Raw genomic sequence first — 23,880 nt, 5'->3', positions numbered from 1 at the left:
CTGCCATCTGGGGTCGCACTATCTTTCCCTCTTAGAGGAACTGCCTGAGGCTGTAAGTGGTTAACATGCAGGTTCTGTGGGCATTGAACCTGGGCCCCAAGGCCTGACCCTGCCTCCGGAGCTTTCTGCACCTACAGGGCCCTGGGTGGTGGTAGAACCGCAGAATGAGTGGACTTCTGCTCTTCACATGTCACTAAATTGCTCTTATGCTGACGTTCTCTAGAAGTTCCGCGATGCCGTGGCTTCGGGTGGGTGTGTGGGCAGCGGCGTTGGGGGTGGGGGTGGAGGCAGCGGCAGGTGCCCTTCCTTTGCAGGTGGCGCTGGGCCCCAAGCGGGGCTGGAAGGCCTGCTGTGTTTGCACTGGGCCTGGACCCCATGTGGCCAGTCAGTGGTGCCTTTCAGAAAGTCATTTTTTCAACATTATTTTAAATCGTGTTCTCCTCCTTATGTTTTTTTTTTTTTTACCCTCAGTGTATTGTGGATGCGAGGGAGAGTCAAGGTGCATTAGTTAATGGAGCGACACCGATTACATAGTGACACTCACATTGACGCCGACAGGCTCCTGCTGATTCGGGTGGTTAGTCCTCGCCGACTTAATCTATTAGGCAGAGCTGTATTGCGGAGCCAAGCGAAGCGTCGTCACGAGTGAGGACTGAACAAGTATCCGAAGCAGCGCTGTTAGCGGTAAGCGAATTAGGCCGCGCTTGCCGCCTGCAAATACAAATGGACTGTTTTGATTGAAGAATTTCATGACACAGGTGCTCACCCTTTCTTGTGTTACCCACCGGCCCCGTTCCATTCGGAGGCCGGCTGAGCTTGAATTGTTCTTTTGGGTGAGGACTGTTAATGATGGCAATTCTTTGACAGTGAAAATTTAGTTCATAGTGAGCGTCTCCTCCAAATATAAGTTTCCATCCCTTGGGCACTCGCTCCGGAGCCTCTGCCTGGACGTGCAGTGACCGCAGTGTCTGACAGGCCCATCATGGTTTGCATGGTTCCCTCCCCGTGGAACCTGTGACGTCAGGGGCCCCCAGCAGCAGGAAGGGAGCACAGGGCATGTGCCTTCACACACGTTGTTCCTCTTGCCTGCAAAGCCACCCCTCCTCGCTCATCCCTGTGAAGTCCGTTTCTTTCTCAAAGGCGCACCGTCATTTCTCCAGGGCGCCTTTCCTGTTTTCCCCGGCGGCTGCTCGAGCGCCAAGCGCCAAGCGCGGCCTGAGGACGTGGAGATGAAGCTGCCGCAACCCTGGTTCACAGGAACTCCGATAGGCTGACGGTCCCACATGTGTGTGCGCACGTGTTGTGTACACAGTGATGTGCAGATGTGTGTGTGCGCGCACACAATAGGCAACTCCAGGGTAAATGTTTGCAAAACTCCAGGACAGGCCCAGGGATGGAGGTGTCTAGTGAGCCTGAGAGGTGGAGTGAGTGAATGAATGAGCGAATGAATGAATGATTGAGTGAATGGATGAATGAGCACATGAGCAAATGAATGAATGAGTGAATGAGTGAGCAAGTGAATGAATGAATGGAGAGTCCGGGAATGGCTTACAGAGGGGAGGCAGCTGACACAGGAAGAGGAGAGAGGGAAGGAGATTCAGGGAGGCTCGTCCGTGGGTGTGGAGTCTCACAGGCACCGAGCTGACACCGAGCCCATGAATGTTTAGCTGGCGGGCCTATGGGAACTCGTCTCCAGTGACAGCCCAGTGCCATCCCCACCCCTGAACTTAGATATTAAAGACTCTGAGAGGTGACCAGGGAGAGGAAATGAATTTTCCCTCCTTGCCGATGATTTCAATCTCAGCTCATTAAGGGCTGACCCAGGAGTCTTCTAAAACCGAGGAGGGCAGCATGGCAGGGATGGGACAGACGTGCCCTGTGTGCTGCCTCCTTGGCCACGAGCTTCCTGTGTGTGATGTGCTTAGAAAAGCAAAGGCTGACACCAATGCCACCCACAGCATCGTGGCCATGGCCACTCTGGGAGGTGGGCCAGGCGCTCCCTGTTCTCTGGTCTAGCTCCAGCCCCTTGTTTTATTTAAAAATAATCTCCTAATTTCTGTTCCTTCGTCTTAAAATGCTGTCATTCTTTCGAGGAGGGCAGCCCATCTGTGGAAAGTGGACACTACTAGCATATGAACCAAGTTCCAGTTGCAGTCTTGGCGGTCACCGCTTTCCATTTTTATTGGTTAAACAGAATAACCTGGCCCCGGAGCAGATGCCTGGTGAATGGAGTGAGTGGGGGCCCAGGCGATCTGGGGTTCAGCCGGGCGGCAGCCTTCCTCCCCGGCTCTGCTGCTTCCTTTCCCCTGGCCGAGCGCCGCCTCCATCTTTGTTGGGAAGCCAAGGCTGCCACGTAGACACAGGGCACTGATGCTGGTTAAACCCAGGCCCTCGTCTCCTCCTTCCATGCTCAAGGCCGCCCTACAGCAGGTAACCCTCCCTGTCTGCTCCCAGCGGAGCTGGGGGCAGGGCTGCTGTCGGATGGGGGGGGCGGGCAGTGGAGGGGGTGGACTCCTCCCCTCCTTTCTTTCCTGCCCACCTGTGCTGGTGACTAGAGGCCAGGAGTCAGGGCCTGGTGCCACGTGGGTGAAGTTCTGTGCCCTGGTGCTGCGTGTTCTTGTTTGCGATGCTGATGGTTGCTCTCCATGACTTATTGTCTGCTCGCTAACCCTAGCTTACCTCTGCCATAGAGTGCTGCTCTCTGTAATTATATTGTGTAGCTGTTCTCAGTCTTCAGGGGGAATGCGTCGTAGGTGAGTGTAATTAGAAATGCGTATTTAGCACACGAGGCGGAATGTTCTGTTACAGCTGCACGTGGAATAAAATCAGCGCGTCTGCCGGGCCGGGAGGCTCTGTTTATGATGGAGATTTATTCTCCCGGAGGCCTGGGAGCCGCATCCTCAGGAGCCTCCTGCCCGCGCTGGAGCTGTTTCTTCCTCTCGTTCATCGATTCGGGAGGCGTGTGCTGGGCTCCTCCACCGGGCAGTGCGCCAGGCTGTGAGCGAGCGCCCGGCGCGCCATGCCTGGAGGGACCGTCAGAGGGGGCCGGACACGCCCACGGTCACGCTGCCTGCTTGTACGGGGCGGCGCGCCGTGGCATCCATCAGCAGGACTGCGGACTTGGGCAGATGTGGGATTGGATCTGTCACTGCCAGGCGTTGGGATTAGTTGGGCAAATTACAAATCCACGCCACAGGGTGTTTTTGTTTTTTAATCTCAGCTGAGCCAGTGGCCGAGGTGACATCCTGGGAGTCGGTGCCTCCACAGAACGCCATGCCCTAGTCCTTGTGCTCAGAGGGGTTCCTGGGGGATTCGTGTGGCCTCCTGCGGTGGCAGGGCCACGGCTTCTGTGGACACACTGGTGGCGAGGCTGCCCCTGGCCCACTGGCTGGAGGCCTGGCCACAGCCACTGCGGGCTCACTGGTGTGCCGGGCAGGCCTGCGCTGTGGCTCACCCGAGGCCCAGCCACACTGAGGCCGCCCACTGGGTGTGGCAGGCAGGAGCCCCTCTGGGGGGTGCTAGCCTGGGCGGGTCCTCGGGGAAATGCCAGGGTGGGGTGAACAGTGTTAGCAAGGTTGTGGAGAGTGTCAGAGGGGCGTCCGCCAGCCTCAGACCAACCAGGTTCAAGAGGGGGGATGGCACCCGCCAACACCTCTGACTCAGGAGAAAGTCCCACAGACCCCTGTGCCTCCAGCGCACACCCTGAGAGTAATCAGTGCGTCACCTTCACATGGGACCCAGGTGCTTTGCAAACTGCTGCCTCCGTGCTGGGACCCAGCAAGAGTGCAGCCTGGGATCCCTCAGCCCTTGGCTCGCCCAGACGTGAGCCCCGCTCGCTTCTAAAGCCCGATGTTATGGGGGCTCCTCTTCCCAGTGCAGGTCCCCAGGCTGGGTGGGGCTCAGACCCCTCTCGCTTTGGGGCGACCCTACGGTTGTGAGATCCTCCCACTGTGGGTCCCACTGTGGGTCCCCGCCCAGGGACTGGGGTGGGTGCGTCCCTCCCGCTCTTCTCACGGTGGCTTCTTTGTTCCGTAGCTGTAGGAAGTCCGCTGGTCCTTGGGGCCTTCTCAGAGACAGCGGCTCTGTATATAGTTGTTGTTTTGGTGTCAGAGGGGAGGCGGTGCCACCTTGAACTTGAGGTCAGAGTCTGGCTCTTGGATGCCAATTCAGCTCATCCGTGAGGTGTTCCTTGTGGAGGGTGACTGTTGCGCGGCGAACGTGTCTCCAATGGGATGGCCGCCTTTCTGGTTCTCATGTCTCTCGAGTAAAGCCGTGATCGCATCTCAATCCTTTGAGGCAATGAACTCCGTGTTTCCCGCCCCGAGTAACAGGCCACGTGGCCCACGCCTGTCAGGGCGGCGTGCAGTGCCAGTGGCTGTGATCAGACTCCGAGCTCTGTGGCCGGGACGCCTGGGGGACTGAATGAGGGTACAGCAGTGGGAGGGCGGGGTCAGGGCTGATCAGAGGCAGACCCATTGTCACAGACTTCACGTTGGACAGGGCCTTACAGCTCCCGGGTTCTACGGCTGGATTCTCAACTGGATTTGGGCTTTTTTCTCTCCACACCTGTGTGTGGGGCTCCCGTGAGCACCGGCCCCAGGGTTAGCGGTGAGATGCGGGGTGGGACTTACCTGTCCTGCAGTATTGCCCATCGTTACATCACTGCGTCTGACTCAGTAGTATTTTGTTAGGGTTTTACTCTAAATTCACCAGGCACACAGGCCTGTGGTTTCCCCATGGACACTCTCCGTCTGACTGGCTACTTGGGCCACACTGGCCTCATCAAAGGGATGCGGACCTGCCCTCCCACCCTCCCTCCATTTCTGAAGGTGTTGGCGTGAAGTTGGTGCTGTCGTCAGCAGGAAGGTTTGATGGAGTCAGCTGGAGGCGTCTGAGCTTTGAGGAGGCCGTTCTATGGCGCATCCGCGGTTCAGTCGCCGGGAGACTCCCCCGGGTCTGTCTCCTCGTGCCCCGTTTGGTAGCGCGTCCACTTATCTAAGCAGGTGAATCTATTGGCACTGAATTGTGTGCGTCATTCCTTTGTCATTGTGCTAACGTGGGCGGCATCTGCGCCGCGAGGCGGTTCTCTTCCTCCTTCGTGATCTTGGTTACCAGCCTCGCTTTGTGCCCCTGGATTTGCCTAACTCAGAGGATTGCCACTTCCATTGACGTCTTAAAAAATGAGGTTTCAGTGACCTGATGTTTCTCCATTATGTGTCCGTTTTCAATCTGATCAGAGCCTGACCCTGCTTTCCTGAAAGGTGCTGTCCCTTCCTACCCAGGCCCTGCCCCTCAGGCACGTGCCTCGCTGGCTGCTCTCTGTCCTCATGTAGCCTGCCCTTCCCTGTCACGACCACCGTTTACCTTTGCTGTCTCTGGGCCTGTGTCTTCGAGTAGACTCAGCCCCTCAGGGCTGGTACCGAGTCTTCCGCCATCCTCTATCACAGGCAGACACCCCTCTAGGGTTGGTGAGTGAATGATTGGATGGGTGAACGAATGCTATTCTGAGTAATTTGCATAAATGGCAAGAGCGCAGGCTGTATGGCCATATGGCTCCGTGTTCATCTCCTGGGTGTGCTGCTTCCGGGCCAGTCACCAGACTACTCTGAGCCTTGTTTGTGAAAACAGGACTTCCCTGCAGGGCTCTTAAGGAGTTAGAGTTGCCCGGCCAGCGTGGCTCAGCGGTGGAGCATCGACCCATGGACCAAAAGGTCACGGTTCGATTCCTGGCACATGCCTGGGTCGCAGGCTCGATCCCCTGTAGGGGGCGTGCAGGAGGCAGCTGATCGTTGATGTTTCTCTCTCATTGATGTTTCTCTTCCTCTCCCTCCCACTTTCTCTAAAAATCAATAAAAACGTATTTAAGAACGGTAGGGTTCATGTGCATAGGTCACTCGGCAGAGAATTTGGCACGTGGTAGGCACTCAATGGAAGGTAGCTGCTGAAAAGGCCTCTCATTTTAGTTCGCACAATCACTGAGTGCCTAGAAATGAGTAATACTGTCCTCTAGTGCCTTGCCCATGACTGCTGGCTGTGACAGTCCGTTCTCAAAGTCAGGGCTGCGCCATGCTCCGAGGGGCCGTGTCTTGGCAGAGGACGTGTTGCTTCCGTGACATTGTCGCTGAGACACTTGAACATCCGGTCTCCTGCCTTCCGACCCGCTCGGTGGTCTTAGCAAAATATTCCAGTTTTAGGCAGCCAGGAGGCTTTCTCTTCAATCAAGGAAGAAAGACAGCGAGACTCAGTGATTTCACAGACCTTTTCTGAACTTGATTTTCACAAATTAGACAGTTATCTTTCTATAATGACATCTTTTCCCCTGGTTCTCGACAGAGCAAAGAAACCTCCAATTCCAAGAAAATAGAAACAGACGACTCCTTCCTTGTTCTGTGGTACCTGACAGTGTCTGTGTCCCAGCTCCCGGGGCGTCTGCTACCTCACTCCCTGGCGGGCGTTTAATTTTACCCTAAAAAAGCAACCAGCCAACAGAGCTCATGTGGCAGCCTGCTGCCTGCCAGGCCGGGCTGTGCAAGGCCAGCGCCGGGAAGCTGTTGGCTCTCTTGCCCGCGCGCCTGCAGGGAGGAAGCCGCTGTGCACGCTGGGCGAGGGCCGGCTCCATTTGTCTGTCAGCTCATTCACTCCCCCGTTCATTCCCTCAGCGTTTCCTGACCAAGGACCACACCTTATTCACCTTGTTCTAAGCGTGACCACAGGAGAGACGCCGCCCAGGGCCGCGCCGTGGGAGTGATGGTCTTACCCCGCGCATCCCAGCCTCACCCATGCGAAGCCACCTCCTGCGGGAACGAGCTACTTCGCAAGGACTGACGCCGTGTTTTACATGTTTGCAGGCCCTGGAAGCGATCCTGAACTTCAAGTACTCCGGAGGCCCAGGCCACGTGGAAGGCTACTACAGGGACCTGTCCCTGGGGCTGCGCGTGGAGGTGGAGCCGTCAGTGTTCCTCACACGAGTCAGCACTCTGCCGGCCACCAGGTAACGGTCTGCTGCGTGTCCCTTGTTCCAGAGCCCCTGCGTGTGCAGTTCCACCTGGGCGGTCACCCTGCCCCCTCCCTCAGCCTGGCCCTCACCCCAGGCTGCTGAGATGCCCTGGGTCTCAGGGCCTCATCCAAGAAGCAGACAGAGCCTCAGGCAGTTGGGAGTGCGTGGGGGTCCCCCGCATGCATCCCATGCTGTAGCGGTCATGCTGACATTGCCACTGCCGTGTGTGCGTGTGTGTGTGTGTGTGTGTGTGTGAGTGTGTGGTCGGCGCTGTGCGGATGCGGCCCGCTCACTGCCCCAAGCCTGGCCTGGGTTCCGACCTGCACTGGGGCACCCGGAGGAGGCAGCCTCTCTCTTTACGTCACTCTACGTCCCAGGAGACTTGTGTGTGGCCCAGGCTGCCCAGCCTCTCACTTGGAGCATCAGGCTGTTCTGCCCGGGAGCCCTCCCTGCCCCGCGGCCTCTCTCCTCCCAGGCCTGGTCTCCAGGGGAAGGAAGCCAGACCATGTGTCCACTTCCGACCACCGTGGGCAGCGGTACGAGAGGGGTTCTTCTCTGAGAGGAGCTCACAGTTTCTCATGCACAGGTTTAGTCAGTGGGAAAGACTGTTCACCTTCCCCAAAGTGGAGGATGGCTGGGGCAAGAAGGAATGGCTCGGCTCAGGCTTCTCTTTTTTAAACGTATCTTTATTGTTGGAAACATTACAGATGTCACCCCCCCCCCCCCCGTCCCCGCCACCCGCAACCACCCCTCCCAGCCTTCACTGCACTATTGTCTGTGACCTTGGGCTGTGTATTTATGCGTATAAGTTCCCAGGTTCCCAGCTAATCTCTCCCCCACCCCCACCCCCAGCTCATCAAAAGGCAGGCTGCACGCGGGGAGGAATGTTGATAATACGTCGCTGCAGCCGAGGCCTTGTAGCCTATGAATAACATTAAACACCGAGGAGACGGAAGTAAGAACCGTCTCAGAAGGAAGGGGTGCAGGTGGCCCACACTCCCGCGCCTGTTTGGTGGGTGCTCCGTCATTGTCGGTCCCGGGGAGGGTGTGTGCCTGCTCCGCTCTGAGCCTTGATCATCCATGCGGTTCTTCTCGTTGGTGATGGTTCAGTGGTGAAAGGCGGCAGGGAAACCCTACTTCCTCAGGGCCCGCTTGATTCCAGGGGTGCCCAGCACCCCGTTTCAGCTATAGAGCCCCACCCACGTCAGCACTGCGTCGGTTCCTGTCTCTAACTCGTCCTCTGTTAGAGTGAGGAGAAGAGAGGGGACTTGAGCTGTGGCCTCTTGGCACCTGATCCGAGCCTCTGCCCCAGGGCCTCTGCCGGAGAGTGCGGGTGCCTGGGCTCACCTCCGCTTCAGCCTGCCTGTCCCTCAGGGGTAACGCCGAGGCTCCTGGTGGAAAGAGGGTGACATCAGACAGCGAAGGGCAGGGCTCGCTCCTCGGCGTAGATGGCGGTGGCGACCTCCTTGTTTGCCTCCCTTCTCCCGGGGCTGCGCGCAGGCCTCGGTCGGCTTTTATTGAGGAGGTCAATTACCTCCGAGCGTCCCTCTTCACACCAGCTGCCCGGTAATCTGGTCAGGGCGAGATTGAAATGGATGGGCCCTGCCCCGCCTGAGCGCCGAGCCTCCCTCGGTCCCGGGGAGCAGTTTTTCCTCGGCTGTTAGGATAAATGATCCGGCCAGAGACGCTGCGAGGAAAATGCACTCCTCCGAGCAGGGCGTGGGGCGCAACAGTCGTCCCATTATTCACAGAAATCACCCCCCTTGACACATCCCGGCGCTCATCCCGGCCATTTAGGAAGCTCCCATCTGCCCCGGCCGGCAGTGCGGCTGCAGGCGGGAGTCGGGCTGTGGCAGCGCTGATTTGTCACGGTCCGTCTTCCCCCAGTTGTTATAGTTCTGTGTGTAATCGCTTTCAGATGCAACGAGAATGGGGTTTGTGCAGGCACCAGGTCGTCTCTGCACCTGGTTTCAGTTGGCTCTGCGCCTGTGTCTGTGCACTCACATGTCTCCCAGCACCATCTTCCCTTCGTCTGGGCGGGAGGTGACGTGGATCTTGCAGGCCCTGCCAAAGTGTGTACCTAAGAGCCGAATGCAGGGCCTCACACAAGGTGGATCATTGAAAAGTGGTGTCATCATTTTCCTGTGTGTGCCCATGCACACGGCAATGGTGTGCCACGTGCTAGGGAGAGAGGCACGCGTCACGTGTGTCACACACACCAGCTCTGGCAGCCGCCCTGTGCCTTCTGCAGGACGTCACTCACCTCGGTACATCCCAGGGCCTGGTGGCCTTGCCCTGCCTCTCTGTGACCTCACTGCTGGCGGCCTCCGGGTCTGGTGCGGCCCTTGCATGATGCCTTGAGCAACCCTGTTCCGTGGACGGCCGGGTGTTCGTGGCTCGAGGACATTCGCGAGTTCGGCAGCTCAGTGTGCAGTGGGCGATGGCTTCGTCACCAGGCGCACTCGGACCCTGGGTTCTGTTCCCCTCACCTTTGACTGATTAAGCCCTCTGTGCCGAGACGGGCTGCTGAGTTGTTCTGGAAAGAAGACAGAATGGGAAACTGGGCAGCTATAGACTTTTAGGAGACCACCCGGATTTGGCCCCTGGTGCATGAGGCCATGGTGCCCTTTTGGGCTTTGCAGTCACCCAAGCCTGTGCTCCCAGGAGTGACCGGATGTTGATGTTCGGACCCTGGGAGGCCCCGGAGGTACCCATGGGCCTCAGCGGGAGGAAGAGGCCCCGTGCTTCCTGGCCGTGGCGCATGGTGTTTGGATAGACTCGGTCCTCGGCGTGGGAATTTCTCGAGCGCGCTTGTGGCTCAGGCAGTCCTGGGCAGTTCGAGGGGTTGCTGTGGGCACACGTGTGTGCTATGCCTTCACTGCTCCCTGCAGCAGCCCTGATTGCCACCGCCTCACAGTCACATAACACCCTCCTGTGGGTGCGGGAAGCACCGTCACGCTTCCCCATGGGAGCCTCCCATAGTCCCATGGCAGCAGTATCCTTGTCTTCATTGGGGAAACTGAGGCGCAGAGGAATGGAATGACTTGCCTAAGACATTACAGTTATTGAGCAACCAAACCGGCATTCGGACGAGCTCATCAAGGTTGTTGTGCCATTTATTTTCTAATCACATCACTATAAAAAGTTTTAAATGGCAGAAACCAGTTTGGCTCAGTGGATAGAGCATCGGCCTGCGGACTGAAAGGTCCCAGGTTCGATTCCAGTCAAGGGCATGTACCTGGGTTGCGGGCACATCCCCAGTAGGAGATGTGCAGGAGGCAGCTGATCGATGTTTCTCTCTCATTGATGTCTCTAACTCTCTATCTCTCTCCCTTCCTCTGTAAAAAATCAATAAAATCTTTTTTAAAAAAAAGGTTTTAAATGAACATAGCAAAATGGACTTTTCTAGCATGGAGTGTCGTGAGCTCTAACACACATTGGATTCACGTTCCACCACAATCAGGATAAAGAGCAGATCTGGCCCTAACCAGTTTGGCTCAGTGGATAGAGCGTCAGCCTGCGGACTCAAGGGTCCCAGGTTCGATTCCGGTCAAGGGCATGTACTTTGGTTGTGGGCACATCCCCAGTAGGGGGCGTGCAGGAGGCAGCTGATCAATGTTTCTCTCTCATCGATGTTTCTAACTCTCTATCCCTCTCCTTTCCTCTCTGTAAAAAATCAATAAAATATATTAAAAAAAAAAAGTGATCTAGAGGCCAGATGCACGAAATTTGTGCAAGGGGCTTGGCCCTCACAGCCCCGGCTTCTTCCAGAAGCTGTCTGGTCTAATTAGCATATTTAAAAAAAAAGAGCAGATCTGTCACCCCGAAACCTCATCATGTGCTCCTCACAGTCACACCCGCCCACCCTGGCCCAGTGCCTGCGGACCTGCCCTCCGGCCTCCTGTGTGTTCGGCTCAGGCCCAGCGTCCCCAGGACGTGGCGGAGCCGGGATCCTGCTGTGTGTCAGCTTTTGAAGGGGACTTTCTCGTCACCAAGTTGCTTTTAGATCCATCGTGTCGCGGGCGTCAGCAGCTGGACTTTGTGATTGCGGAGCTTCCCTTGTCTAGGTGCACCCTGTCTGGGAGGCCCGTCACAGCCGAAGGACCTCGGGCTGTTCCAGCTCTTGGGACCATGAGTAGAGCTGCCATAAACGCCGGTTCATCCCGACTGTGCGAAGGAGCGTTTTCATTTCTCGAGGTTGAGCACCCAGGGGGCTTGCAGGGTTACACACAGGTCAGCGTGGGCTTAGCTTTAGCGACACCGCCCGCTGCTCTCGGAGGGCAGTGCCCCGGGCAGGCCCCGGGCAGGAGAGAAAGGACCCTGCATCCTCTCTTCGTTGGCACTCGGCCTTGTCGGTGTTCTCCTGGGGCCACTTCAGTGCAAGCGCCGCGATGTCAGCACCTGGTCTCTCTGCTGCTTCCCTAACGGTGAGGAGCAGCACGCTCACTGGGGGCTTAGTTGCCTTTTGTTGAGCTGTTTGTTCAAGTTTTTTTTTTTTTTTAATCCTCACCCGAGGATATTTTTTCCGTTCGTTTTAGAGAGAGAGTAAGGGAGGAATAGGGGCTTGGGGGAGAGGAGAGAGAGAAACCTTGATGTGAGAGACACATATTGATCAGCTGCCTCCTTCAAGGCCCCTACCTGGGATCCAGCCCACAATCCAGCACGTGTCCTGGATGGGGAATCGAACTGGCAGCCCCCTGGTGCGTGGATGATGCTCAGCGGGCCGGGCAGAGACCCTGTTTTTCTCGTTTGCGTCGTATCCACAGGTATTTATACGTGTAGGCGGGTTAATAAGATGAACGGTGGGTGCCGACCATGTGGAGGTAGTTCCACATGCTCTGCCCTCTGTGTTGGGACATCTCCTCCCCTCCCCCCAGGGCTTGGCCACCCCCGCCTCCCCCTCCCCCAGGTCCTTCCCTGCCCCGGGCCTTTGCCCTGCCCTCCCCCACGCCTGGCGGTGGGTCCATCCTGCAGGACCTGCTCTGACCTAGGTCTTCCAGGAGGCTTTTGGGGCTTCCCTGTACTTCAGAAAGACGGGCCCAGGGAGAGAAAAAGCCCACACAGAAAGCAAGTGGGTTCATGTCCGCTCTGTCTCGGCGTGGCGGGCAAGGTGCTCAGAGCCAAGACACAGGTGGGCACGGCTGCCCGTTGGGAAGGGAACCCATTCATGGATCACAGAGGGCACAGGCCACCGGCACGTCCTCAGTCAGAGCAGGAAAGGGTGGGTCCAGGCACCCAGGGAGCCGAAACACAGAGCCCAGAAAGCCGCGTGCCCATGTCCATCCATGCGGCTGGGAGTAAGGACACAGATGTTGGAACCTTCCCCTCCCCGCTCTAAAAGTCATCCATTTCCCTCCTCTGATAAATGTTTCACCAACTCCCTCTTCTGATGAAAGATTTTGCTGTGATTAAAGATTTCATGAAGTTATGACAAAGGCGGATAGATCGTTTTTGAAACTCATTTTCCCGTGAGCGGAGTGAAGAGGCCTGTTGTAGGCAGCTGTCAGAGCTAATGAATATTTTCCAAGAGCTGAACCTCTGGGGAGACACCCCCACCCAAGGGCCCAGGAGCAACCGCTGCGAACCTGCCCTTCTGAAGGCGGGTGTGGGATGCGTCTCCCGCGCGGCAGCGAGAGCCTTACGCTGCCGCTCTCCCTCCCTGCAGGCCAGATGCTCTGGCCTTTTCGATGACATGTGCATATGTGTGCATGTGTGCGTACGTGTTTGTGTACACATGTGTGCAAGGGTGTGTATATGTGGAGAAGTTACTGCCCCGCTCTCCTCGGGTCCCTTCTCTGGAAAGAGCAGGGGGTGGGGCTTGGTTTGGAACCTGGTTTATCTGCTGTGAAAACTAGAGGCTTTGAGTGCTGCCTTGAGTCCCAGTCATCGCCTGGGCCTCACTATCCTTCCCCATGAACAGGCCCGGGGAGCACAGCCCTGGGTTATGGGGAGGAGTGACCTCACGGTGTTCCCCTCCGTCCCTTCCCCACCAGGAAGCCCTGTCCGCACTCAGGAGATGCCCCCGCGGGGCCTGCTTGGAGGTCACGCCAGGTGGGCCCCTTCCTCGAGTCTCTTTTCTGTGAAAACTGCTCCCCTCGCTCCTCCAGAAGGAGAGTGGCTTCCGCCTCTGTTGCTGCCGTGGGCACGCTGCCCCGCGCAGGTCAGCAGGCACAGGGCCACCTGTCACGCGCAGATCAGCAGGCACAGGGGCCACCTGTCACGTGCAGGTCAGCAGGCACAGGGGCTACCTGTCACGTGCAGGTCAGCAGGCACAGGGGCCACCTGTCACGTGCAGGTCAGCAGGCACAGGGGCGACCTGTCACGTGCAGGTCAGCAGGCACAGGGGCGACCTGTCACGTGCAGGTCAGCAGGCACAGGGGCGACCTGTCACGTGCAGGTCAGCAGGCACAGGGGCCACCTGTCACGTGCAGGTCAGCAGGCACAGGGGCCACCTGTCACGTGCAGGTCAGCAGGCACAGGGGCGACCTGTCACGTGCAGGTCAGCAGGCACAGGGGCCACCTGTCACGTGCAGGTCAGCAGGCACAGGGGCCACCTGTCATGTGCAGGTCAGCAGGCACAGGGGCCACCTGTCACGTGCAGCCGAGATGCTTGGCATTTGGGAGACCGTGTTCGCTCCAAGTGGCATTTACCTGTAATGGGAGCTGAACCGATGGCGCCGACGCCACTGAAGCGTGTGGTCGGTCTTGTTCTGTGTGTGCAGCTAATGAGCCTGGAGGGCGGGGGCCTGAGGGCTGCTCCAGCTGCTCGGCCACGACACGCCCAGCCCCTCCTGGCCCCCGCCTCCCGTAGCCCGTGGTGTTTCCTCGTGGCCTCGAGTGGTTGATGAGCTCCTCGCACCCGGGAACTCTAGGGAGGGCGGGCAGGGAGCGGAGGCCGAGGGCGAGTGCCTCCTCCTCTTGGGCCTTGTCTTCTGTTGGACGGAGCGTCCCCTGCAGTCTGTCCTCGCTGGCGAGGACTTTGACCCACGGCCTCCCTGTGGGAGAGAGGACGAAGGAGCGGAGGCTTCCGGTGGGGGAGCGAGCCCCCACTGTCTTCCACGCCCCAAGCAGGAGCAGGGGTGTGAGAACCCACAGCAGCCACGCACATCAGCATCGGGCTCTTCCCCGGGACCAGGGCCCGGCACCCTGCACCGGGCTCGGGCCTGGCACCCCAGGGAGCAGGGGCTGATGGGACTGTGACTCGGATGTGGCATTCATGGAACGACGCTGGCCGAGTGCCCTCCTTCCCGCCCCCCGCTGTCTTACTTACATATCAAGTGTTCTGGTCCTCACACCTGTGAGTGAGGAGACTCCAGTTACCTCTCACAGTCGCGTGGTTTGTTCAGGGCACAGCAGGGTTGTGAGCATGTGACCCGGGACCGAGGAGGACCCCAGACCCACTTTTCCGAGTCCATAGTTTTGCTCGGAATGCGCCGCAGTCATCTTTCAGCCCAGGGGCACTGGGCATTTTTGATGAAACGCAGTACTGACATCCTCAAGGAGGGGAGGACCTTCTGGGGGGAGAGAAGGCAGAGCCGCTCTCCTCTTGGCCACCAGGCGATTCTGAGCCTCCCTCATCTCTCCCTGCAGCACCCGGCAGTGCCACCTGCTCCTGGACGTCTTCAACTCCACGGAACACGAGCTGAGCCTCAGCGCCCGCGGCAACGAGGAGCTCATCCTGCATGCGGGCGAGTGCCAGCGGTGAGTGTCCCCCATCCCCGCTCCCCATGTACCTCTCCCCACATCCCACATCCCCGTGTCCCCTGCCCCCCACCCCATGCCCCTGCGTCCCCACATCCCCGTGTCCCCCGCCCCCATCCCATGTCCCTGCATCCCCACATCCCATGTCCCTGCGTCCCCCCATCCCATGTCCTTGCATCCCACATCCTTTGTCCCTGCATCCCCACATCCCCATGTGCCCCCACATCCCCTGTGCTCCTCTTTCATCAGAAGGCAGAGTGTCTGCTTCTCTTCTTCCTGCGATGGAGCATCTTATTGATGCTTTTCTCTCCCCTGAGCCTGTACCCAGGTGCCTGGCATGGAATTCTTACACCAACATGTGCACTCCCGTCTCAGCTGACAAAGTCAGAGGGAGCGGTTGTTCCATGAAAGTCCCACCCAAGGGCTGGGTGGTGGCTGTGGGCGTGGGGATGGGTGTCACAGGGCCCATCCTGTTATACCAGGAATGTACAGAATATAGTGCTACCTTTTATTTATTCAACATTTATGAAAAGCACATGTTGCCAGGTATGTGTGGTCCTGGGAAACAGACACTGTTCTTTGGGGGCAGAACCCAGGCCCCCGAGGACCTCCCCCCTTAGCCTGGGATTGGGTGCAGGAAGCACGACGGGGCTGGCCAGGGCCAGGAGCTGGGCTCATCCCCAGCCAGCCTGGGGGTTGGGGACAGCTGTGTGTGGAGCTGGTGGGTGCTGTGCAGCCCTCCATCTTACTGGTCGCCTTGCCTGCTCATGGCTGTTTATCGGTGGCTAGTGGACAGGAACTTCTGTTTCCAATCACTTGTTCCTCGAGCAGAGTCTGCATTTGCTCACGCAGACCCTGCCTAACATGGCGCCTCCGCCCTCCCCTCGGGGTGGCTCTGCTTTGTGAAGTCATTGCACTGTTTGTGTTTGCTCCTTGTGTTTGGGGATGTCTCTGAAACAGGGGCGAGGCCTTGCGTCATGAATGCTAACGGGGACCTCGCTGGGAACATCTCAGCGGGTCGGTGCCCGCGGGGCTCCTGGGCCGGCGGGCGAAGCTTCTGGGCTCAGGAACCTTTGTACTTGGAAAACGTTTGACTGATAGGAACTCACCAGGCATCGTTTCCTGCTCAGGGGGCCTCAGGGCCGCCTTCTGATCCCCATCTGCAGCTGCGCGTGGAGATGCGGGGTGAGGGCAGCCCCGTGTTGAGGGAGGCTGTGCCCACGCGGCCCTTCACCTGGGCCTTCAGGGCATTGGCCACAGTCAGATAATCCCCCCATGTTGTCCTTGTCCCCTAGGGGTGTGGCTCCCTGTGTCCACAGGTGTTCAGGAACCTTCAGAGGAGGGGCTCGGCCGCGTGGGCCCCCTCCCTCCGTGTTGGGGGGATGCCGTGAGATGTTAGGTTCCCGTGAAAACGAGCACATCCCACTGCGCACAGCAAGGCCTTGGGGGCTGTGGGGCCAGTGAGCACACTCCTCCCGGACCCTCTCCTGACAAGGAACCATCTGAGCTGCAGGCGAGTGCTGAGCACGGGATGAGTGTGTCGCTGTTACTCGTAGAAACCCTGGGAGCAGCCAGTGTCGCCGACGGGGCGTGACTAGTAAACTGCGGTGCGTTTGCGTAATTGGCTGTTGTGCCGCTATCAGAAACGATGTTTTCATAGAATGTGTCATGCGTGCCCGCTGTCACAGTGCGGGCAGTGCAGCGCAGACATGGGCGGGGAGGCAGGCCCCTTAGGGAGGGACACCGCGTGGCCACAGCTGCCGCCAGCATCCCAGAGTGGCGGGTTTCCCCAATCCCTGCGCCCCTGCGGCCGGGATAGCAGCCTTCACTCAGAAGTCAGTCCTGCCGGCCGACATGGCTCAGTGGTTGAGTGTCGACCTAGGAACCAGTCAGGGTACATGCCTGGTTGTGGGCTCAATCCCCAGTGAGGGGCGTGCAGGAGGCGGCTGATCAATGATTCTCTCTCATCATTGACGCTTCTAGCTCTCTCTCCCTCTTCCTTCCTCTCTGAAATCAATAAAAACATATTTAAACAAACAAAAAAAGTCAGTCCTGCCCTGGGAAGCCTGCCATCCAAGGAGAAGACAAGACGGACAGACAGTAGGGAGGGCGCTGCCTGACACAGTGTGGCAGACTCTGGTTGGAGAGGCGCCCTGAAGCCCCCGGTGGGAGCTGCCTGGGCCTCACGAGGAGGCAAGGAGGCTGAGCTGGGCCTTGTGATGTGGCAGGGCCCCTGCGTCACAGGAGAGGCGGCGTGACCCAAAATGGGGGAAGGGAGGCAGAGTCCAGGCGCTGGCGGCACCTCAGCGGAGACTGCGTCCCGGCAGAGGGGCTGTGAGTAGCAGGCTGAGCAGTGGCGGGTGCACATACGCTGTGAGGAGGCGTGAGGGTATCGACAGGACAAGCCTCACGGCTTGGCTCTGGCCCCTGGGGACCGAGGGCCTGGGGTGGCCTCGCCCGGCTGCTCTGGTCCCCGAGACGGGTTCCCTGCCCACTGTGCTCCTTTATTCTCCACGTGGGCCGAGGGGAGCCAGGGCTGCCAGGGGCCTGATTGCGGCCCCCACTCAGGGTGTCCTTCAGCTCAAGCCCTCCTCACCAGCTGACTGGACTCTGTGATCAGCCGCTGCCTGACATTCAGGCCCTCGCTTGCCGGGCTGACCTGACGGGGAGGCCGTCCACACCGGGAGGAGCAGAGCGAGCTGCAGGGTGTCCGCGGGTGCTCTGCTCCTCCAAGTCCACTTGGATAGCAAGTCCGCCGGACGAGCCTCCACTCTGGGTGGCCCCATGCGGGGCCGCTGGCCTCACTCTCCGCACTCTCTCTGCACGTCCATGTGCACGTCTGCGAGGCAGAGGGAGCGGCCTGAGTACTGGGCGCAGGTGGGCTGGGCACCAGACAGCACATCCATGGTCCCTGGGCAGGGCCCGGGTGCAGGGCTGTCCTCCCCAGTTTTGTCGCGGAGGGACCGCAGCCCAGAGGCCTCCACCTGGGTCGGGGCCACTGCTGCATGTGGGCCTGTCCCTCTGCCAGACCCGGGTTCTTGTCTCTGCAGGGTGCCCGTCAGCTCTCCTGGCCTTTGAGGGGACGGCTCACTAGCGGCTTCGGTGAAGCTGTGTGCCCGCCCACAGCCCCAGTGCTCTCCAGGGCTGTGCCCCGGGGTTGCCCCAGTCCCCTGTGACCTTGAAGTAGCCAGGTCCACTTGTGCCCTCCAGTTTCTATGGCAACTCCCTGGGCCTTGCTGTGGACAGAGGTGGTTGTGGCTGTCGGGACTCACTGGCGTTAAGGTAGCTATTTTTAGCTCCCGTGAGGAGACGCTTCAGTTAGGGCTGTCACAGGGCAAAACATGGGCCCAGCAGCGGCTCGGCGCGCGAGTGAGCTGGCTCTGAGCAGCGGGCCTGGTGCCGGGTTTCCTCACCTGACTGACCTCTGGCTCCTCTAGCTCCTGACGCCCCACAAAGCTCTTCAGGGCTCAATAGAGTGACCTCCTGTGCCCAGTTCTGGGTCCACAGAGCCGCCCCGAAAGAGGTGCTTTCCTCCCAGGTGGGGCCACCCTAGCCCCTCCCCAGTGCTCTGTGGGCTCGGAATGTCTGTCCTCCAGCAGCGCCCAGGCGCCCAGCTGGCTTTTGTGCCCCCTCCCGTCTCATTTTCTTGGCACACTCCTGCTCACCATTCTGGGGAGAACCCCAGGGACCCTAACTGCCGGACGCCTGGAGGTCTCCCCGTTCAGGGTCCAGTTCAGTTTATTCTACTTCAGCCGTCCACGGTGTTGTCACTTAAATGTAACTGTTTGACTTGGCGAGTCTCTTAATCCCCGAGCCTGCTCCTCCTGTGGTAAGGAGGAAAAGGGGGCTCCATGGGGCTCTGTGAGGGCGAGCCGAGACCCCGTGTCAGAACCTGGCCTGTGCCTGGCACACAGCGCTCACTCGCTGCCCCTCGCTGATTCTGAAGCCAGAGGAGCAGGGCCTTGGCACAGGGAGGCAAGGAGCCAGCCCTGCTGAGGCTGAATCTGGGTGCAGGTTAAGCCGCGGAGGCGAGAGGAAGCAGTGTATTGTCCAATGCGGGCCTGGGGAGGCGGAGGAAGGAGATTAGAGGAGGAGATGTGTTCTTATGGAAATGCAGTTTGGGGCGCTGAGAACGCATCACTGCAGCGAGGCATTCCTGAGGCAGGAGTGTCTCTGCCCAAAGGCGCTGGACGCGGTGATGGCGCGGGACGCGGTGACGGTGCGCACTCCGGCTCTGCCCGAGGAGCTCCACGGTGCCGTTTCTCCGCTGCGTGGCCGTGGAAATGGTGCTTAAGCGAATTAATGCTCTGGGCTTTGATTATTTCTCTGAGACTCTCTGGCCTTCAGAGCCCTTTGCTGCCGACTAGAAAGACTGACCTTGGAGCCAGTCCTGAGGTTTTTCTTAGAAGGGGCTGGAGTGGGGTTCCTGAGACAGACGCGGGAGCCACTGCACAGCCACTTCCCTGCAGACACACACTGCCCCTCCCGTCTCAGGTGTTCTGGGACGGCCACTGAACAATGATTGATTTTTTCCATTTTTTTATTATGAAAAATTTCAAACATGCAGCAAAAAGAATTTCGCAGTGAATACTGGTAAACCCCCCACTAGATTTGTCATTACTGTTTTGCTATAGTAGCTTTATCACGTATCTGTATACACACACACACACACATATATATGGTGTCGCAAAAAATGTGTATACACTTTAATAGCTGATAGCTGTTAAATGAAAATGAAATGTTTTAATAAACACTGCCTTTATAATGAATTCATAGTGTGTGTATACATTTTTTGGGTGGATACCCTGTATCCTATTTAATAAAAGCCTAATATGCAAATTGACCAAATGGTGGAACGACCGGTCGCTATGACGCACACTGACCACCAGGGGGCAGACGCTTAACGTAGGAGCTGCCCCCAGCCTGTGGGCTGCCCCCAGCCCACAGGCCCCAACTGGCAGTGGTGGGGGGTGGGGCCGGTGAGCGGGCAACACCAGGCCAGCTAAGGCAGGTGCCAGTGGGGGCCCCCTCCCCCCATTGCCCTGCTGGTTGCCCCGCAGATTGGCCCTGATTGCTGGCCAGGCCTAGGGATCCTACCCATGCATGAATTTCATGCACTGGGCCTTTAGTTTTTATATACCTATTTATATATCTACATCTTTTTTAATCCATGATATTTGTTCATGGATTTTAAAGTAAGTTGCAGACATCAGCACACTTGCCCCTAAAAACACGTGACATGCATGTTGTCAACCAGATTGAATACTCTGTGATTTCCGAATTGTAAATAGGTGGCGACTTGTGTGACGGACAGCCTGGCCCATGGGGGGAGGTAGCCCATGCCCTTGAATGGAATGTGTATCCGAGGTTGCTCGCTGCAGGGTCGCTCGTACCTGCTGGGTGGGCTCGAGCATGGTTTTGTTCACTTCTGTCCTGACTGTGTGTGTTCTTCAGCCTCTCGGTGAGGACAGGACGGGGGGTGCACCCACGGCCCCTTCACTGGCTGCCATGAGCGCCCTGCCCGCACACGTTGCTGTTGTGGGCGCTTGGGCACCACAGCCCAGCCAGGACGTGGTCTCCACTGAGGCGCCACCAGCGCGCCTGGACCCTGCGCCTCTCCTCCCATGTTGTGTCGTGTCGCTGCTCTCCGTGCTCCCACACACTCCACAGATTGCCCGTGAGCAAGGGAAAGCATCGAGGCATAAATCCCCCAGAGCCGGGTCCCAACATGGACGTGTGCTTTTACTCTTTGTTTTGCAGTCTCTCTGGCAGGCCAGTGTCATCACGATAGAGCAGTAAATCACAGCCGTGTTACAGGGTGAAGCGCCTGAGTTTCTCATTCGCCGCCTTTGCGTTCCCCTCCCTCCTCCGGCCCCAGACACGTGAGCCTCACTGACAGGCTGACAGAATACAGACCTGCGCTGTCTGGGGGCTGCCTGTGCCTGGCCTGCATGGGGCTGGCTCTGCAGATGAGACAGTCCCCAGCCCATGGCCCGTGCAGACAGATAGGGGGAGAGGGGAGCTCCGGGGGCCTCGGGATGGCTTAGTTTGCGCCGAGAGAGCAACGACTCCTTCCCTTTCTCCTGGACCACCCCCGATGCTGGGCTTCCGTGTGCTGCTGTGTTAGCTACGTGCCCGAGGAGCGTGCCAGGCCTGGGAGTGTTCGCCTTCTTCCTGGACGCACCACGTGATCCCACAGCGAAACCTCGAGTGTGAGGACCGCCGTCGCCTGCACTGGCCCATCACTAACCCACAGTCCTCAGGCTCCTCCTGTGAAACGGGTGTCACACCTGTTCCTGAGGGGCTGTGAGGATTGGGTAACATGGTCCTTGAGGGCGGGTGTTCAGGCTGAGGCCGTCCTCTACTACTCATTCCTCCTGTTCCGAGCGGACGGCCGAGCTCCCCAGGTTCATGATTGTGGAGGTGGGGTTGGCATCGTCTGCAGGCCCCTGCCTGGACCCCCTGGGCAGCTGGGAGGTGGGAGGGTGAGAGCAGGGCTGGCTGCCTGCGCCCAACAGCGGAGCCGGGAAGCCAGAAGGCTCTGGTGCCTGAGGGCCGATGCTAGCAGGCGCGGTCCTGCCCTGCCTTGGTTTCTGCCTCTGTGTCAGGGGCACTGGTGGGTTGTGGCGAGTCCACAGGTTACCACATGTGTGCCGCACGGTGAGCACTGGAGGTACCTCTGTGTCATCCTCCTCCTGCTGGCCCGCATGGCCTCCTTCTGCCTCCTTCCTCTCTGAGCCTCTTCCGGGAACGTTCCCGTCTGAGCTCCCTCCCCGTGGGCGCCTCTCACTGTATGGCAGGTCGGGGGGGATCGAGGCTGTCTTTGAATGTTCATCTCGTCACTGTGACGTTTCTGCCCTTTTAGCGCCGTGGTCGGAACAAGTTGGGTATAAATAGCGCTTCTGTCTCCTTGAGGCCGCGAGCGCTGCTGTTGGCCTCCTGAATGGAAACCAGAGCTCATGCCAGAGCTTTGATCTCGCCGTGACCGCCCTTGTTTTCGATGTGATCTGAGCCAGCCGCCCACCTGTGAGGGGAGGCTGCCCGAGAGGCCACTAGCAGGCACTTAGCTGTTCTCACAACTCTTGACATTACAGGCCAACCCCAGGCGGCCACGGCTCTTGCCCAGGCCCCACAGCCTGTCCCTTGCAGGAGTCGGAGGGAGGTAGATGCAAGTTAAAACAGGGCACAAGACCCCAGGGGCACAGCCCCCCGTGAGCATCATCCCCTCACCCAGCGCATCTGTGATGTCCAGGTGATCCACACTTGTTCAACACCCACTGTGTCATCTGCAATTCTAGGTGTCACTTTTGTGTCACCTATGGGTAACAGAAGGTTAGACAGACAGCGGGACCTCCTCACCCAGGACTGCCAGGTGGAAGAGCCCCTCACCTACCGTCCCCGTCTCAGGTGAGCACTCCACAGGCCAGGTACCGCTGTTGGCGTGCTTGCTCGGTGCTTAGCACGTGGCCTGCGGCATCTTCAACCTCACGACTGCACTCTCAGCTCGTCCCTATTCTTACAGCTAGAAAGTGCTCCAGGGGGCCACTGACCGACCCCGAGTGACACAGACGTGGGTGCATGTCCAGGTGTCCGTGTCTCTGGAGCCCCTAGCTCTGGACATGAGGGGGGGCAAGCAGACATGTGGGGCCCCTCCCCGAGCTTGGCACAAACCCTTCGATGGTTTGCAAGGGAAATCTGAGCGTTTCCTGTTCTTGTTTGCTTTTCTCATTTAATTTAGGGAATAGGAGGTTTAATTCAGAATCGATGAAATGTGTAATTAGATGTAATAGTCCTTTTTTACTAATGGCAACTGATTTAGTATGATTGAGGCATTTTGTTAACAAAATGGGGCACTTCCCTCCTTAGCCAATCAACTCTGCACTGAGCAGCTCCCTCTGGGAGGAGAAGGCTCCAGCCACATGCAAGCCTGCTGGTGCCTCTTAGCTCAGCCAGTGTTTCTACAGCACCTACTCTGTGCCAGGCCATGTTCCGGCCGCTGGGCAGGGGAGGACAGATCGTCTCTCTCCGCCCGCTGGGAAGACCTGTGCCTGCGATGCTGGGCTTTTTGATGAGCTTGATCAGAGACACTGGGAGCACAGGGGGTGGGAGGGGAGCTTAGCAGGGAAGGTGGGGCCGAGACCTGGGCTAGACCAACGGGTGCTGAGTGTTCCCGTCTCAATGAGCAAGACGTGGGGGTGATGCTGGCGGTGGGAGCGGGGGAGACCCTGGTGGGGTCCGGATCCCAGAGGCTGATGCCCTGGCGCGTGGTCAGGGTGCGGGGAGCTGCTCTGGCCCCTCCCTTGGTGGTGTGAGTGCAGGCTGGTGTGTCCTGCTGGCTCGGTGACGGTGCAGTCATGCCAAGAGCTGCACTGGAATAGCTGGTCTTTGAAATAATGAGGACTGATGTGGGTACCTCCGGGAGAAGGCCAAGGCCTGGCCATTGAGGAGCCCCACTTCTCCCCACCCCTCCCACTCAGGTTCAGGTCTCCAGGATCTTCCTGGGCTCTGTTCACCAGGCCCTGCCAGGCTCCTTGAATTCAGCACCTTGGTCAGCGCCACCCTTCCTCACCTCACTCCAGCTGCCAGTGGTGCCATTCCCTGCCTAGACCTCCCCTGACTGCCAGCTGTGCCCCGTCCAGACCTCTGGGCCCCACCGTGTTCCCATCCCGGCCTCCTCCTGGCCCTTCTGCTCGCAGCCTGCTGCCTTGCAGCTCCCCCGGCACAGGTGGCCAGCCGTGCAGGCGCGTCGTCAGCGCTGGCCTAGTTCAGGCTGGGCTCGGACACTTCCTGCCGCTCCCCTCTCTCCTCTCCCGGCATCCCGCTGACTCTGCTCATGGGATCTTGGCTCCCAGGCCTCTGCCTCCCTGTCTGCACCCCTCATGACACTGGCAGTTCCTTTGGAGCCTCGGTCCCCCATCTGTAAACCGGGACCCGCCTGCCTACACTCGGGTTGCACCGGGTGAAGGGGGAGAAGCTCCAGCGGCTTGGCACAGGGGCGCGGCTCCTCGTTGCAGCCCCTGCGGGACGCAAGGGGAGGGAGCTTAGTGCCCAGCCCCGAGAAAGGCCGCAGAGCGCTAGGGATTGTCACTGGGAAGCTTTGATGCCTCCCTGGTACGTAAGCCTCTTGGAAGGAATGTTGGCTTCTGGAAATGGGTTCTAGTTTTTATTTTCTAAAGGCGTCT

General features: G+C 58.8%; 1 protein-coding gene across 4 annotated transcripts in view; it reads left to right on the top strand.

Annotated features, from left to right (window-relative positions):
- Positions 1 to 23,880, top strand: part of TRAPPC9 (trafficking protein particle complex subunit 9) — a 161,561-nt gene that overhangs the window by 94,898 nt on the left and 42,783 nt on the right. For all 4 annotated transcript variants that reach the window (XM_059672369.1, XM_059672368.1, XM_059672371.1 and 1 more), the window contains 2 exons: positions 6,849 to 6,991; positions 14,588 to 14,698. In XM_059672369.1, the coding sequence (XP_059528352.1) occupies positions 6,849 to 6,991; positions 14,588 to 14,698 (254 nt within the window). The remainder of the gene's footprint in view (positions 1 to 6,848; positions 6,992 to 14,587; positions 14,699 to 23,880) is intronic.

This window comes from Myotis daubentonii, chromosome 17, assembly GCF_963259705.1.
Source record: "Myotis daubentonii chromosome 17, mMyoDau2.1, whole genome shotgun sequence".
Lineage (NCBI taxonomy): Eukaryota > Metazoa > Chordata > Mammalia > Chiroptera > Vespertilionidae > Myotis > Myotis daubentonii.
Note: the sequence above shows the minus strand (reverse complement) of the source record. Positions and strands in the feature narration are given on the sequence as shown.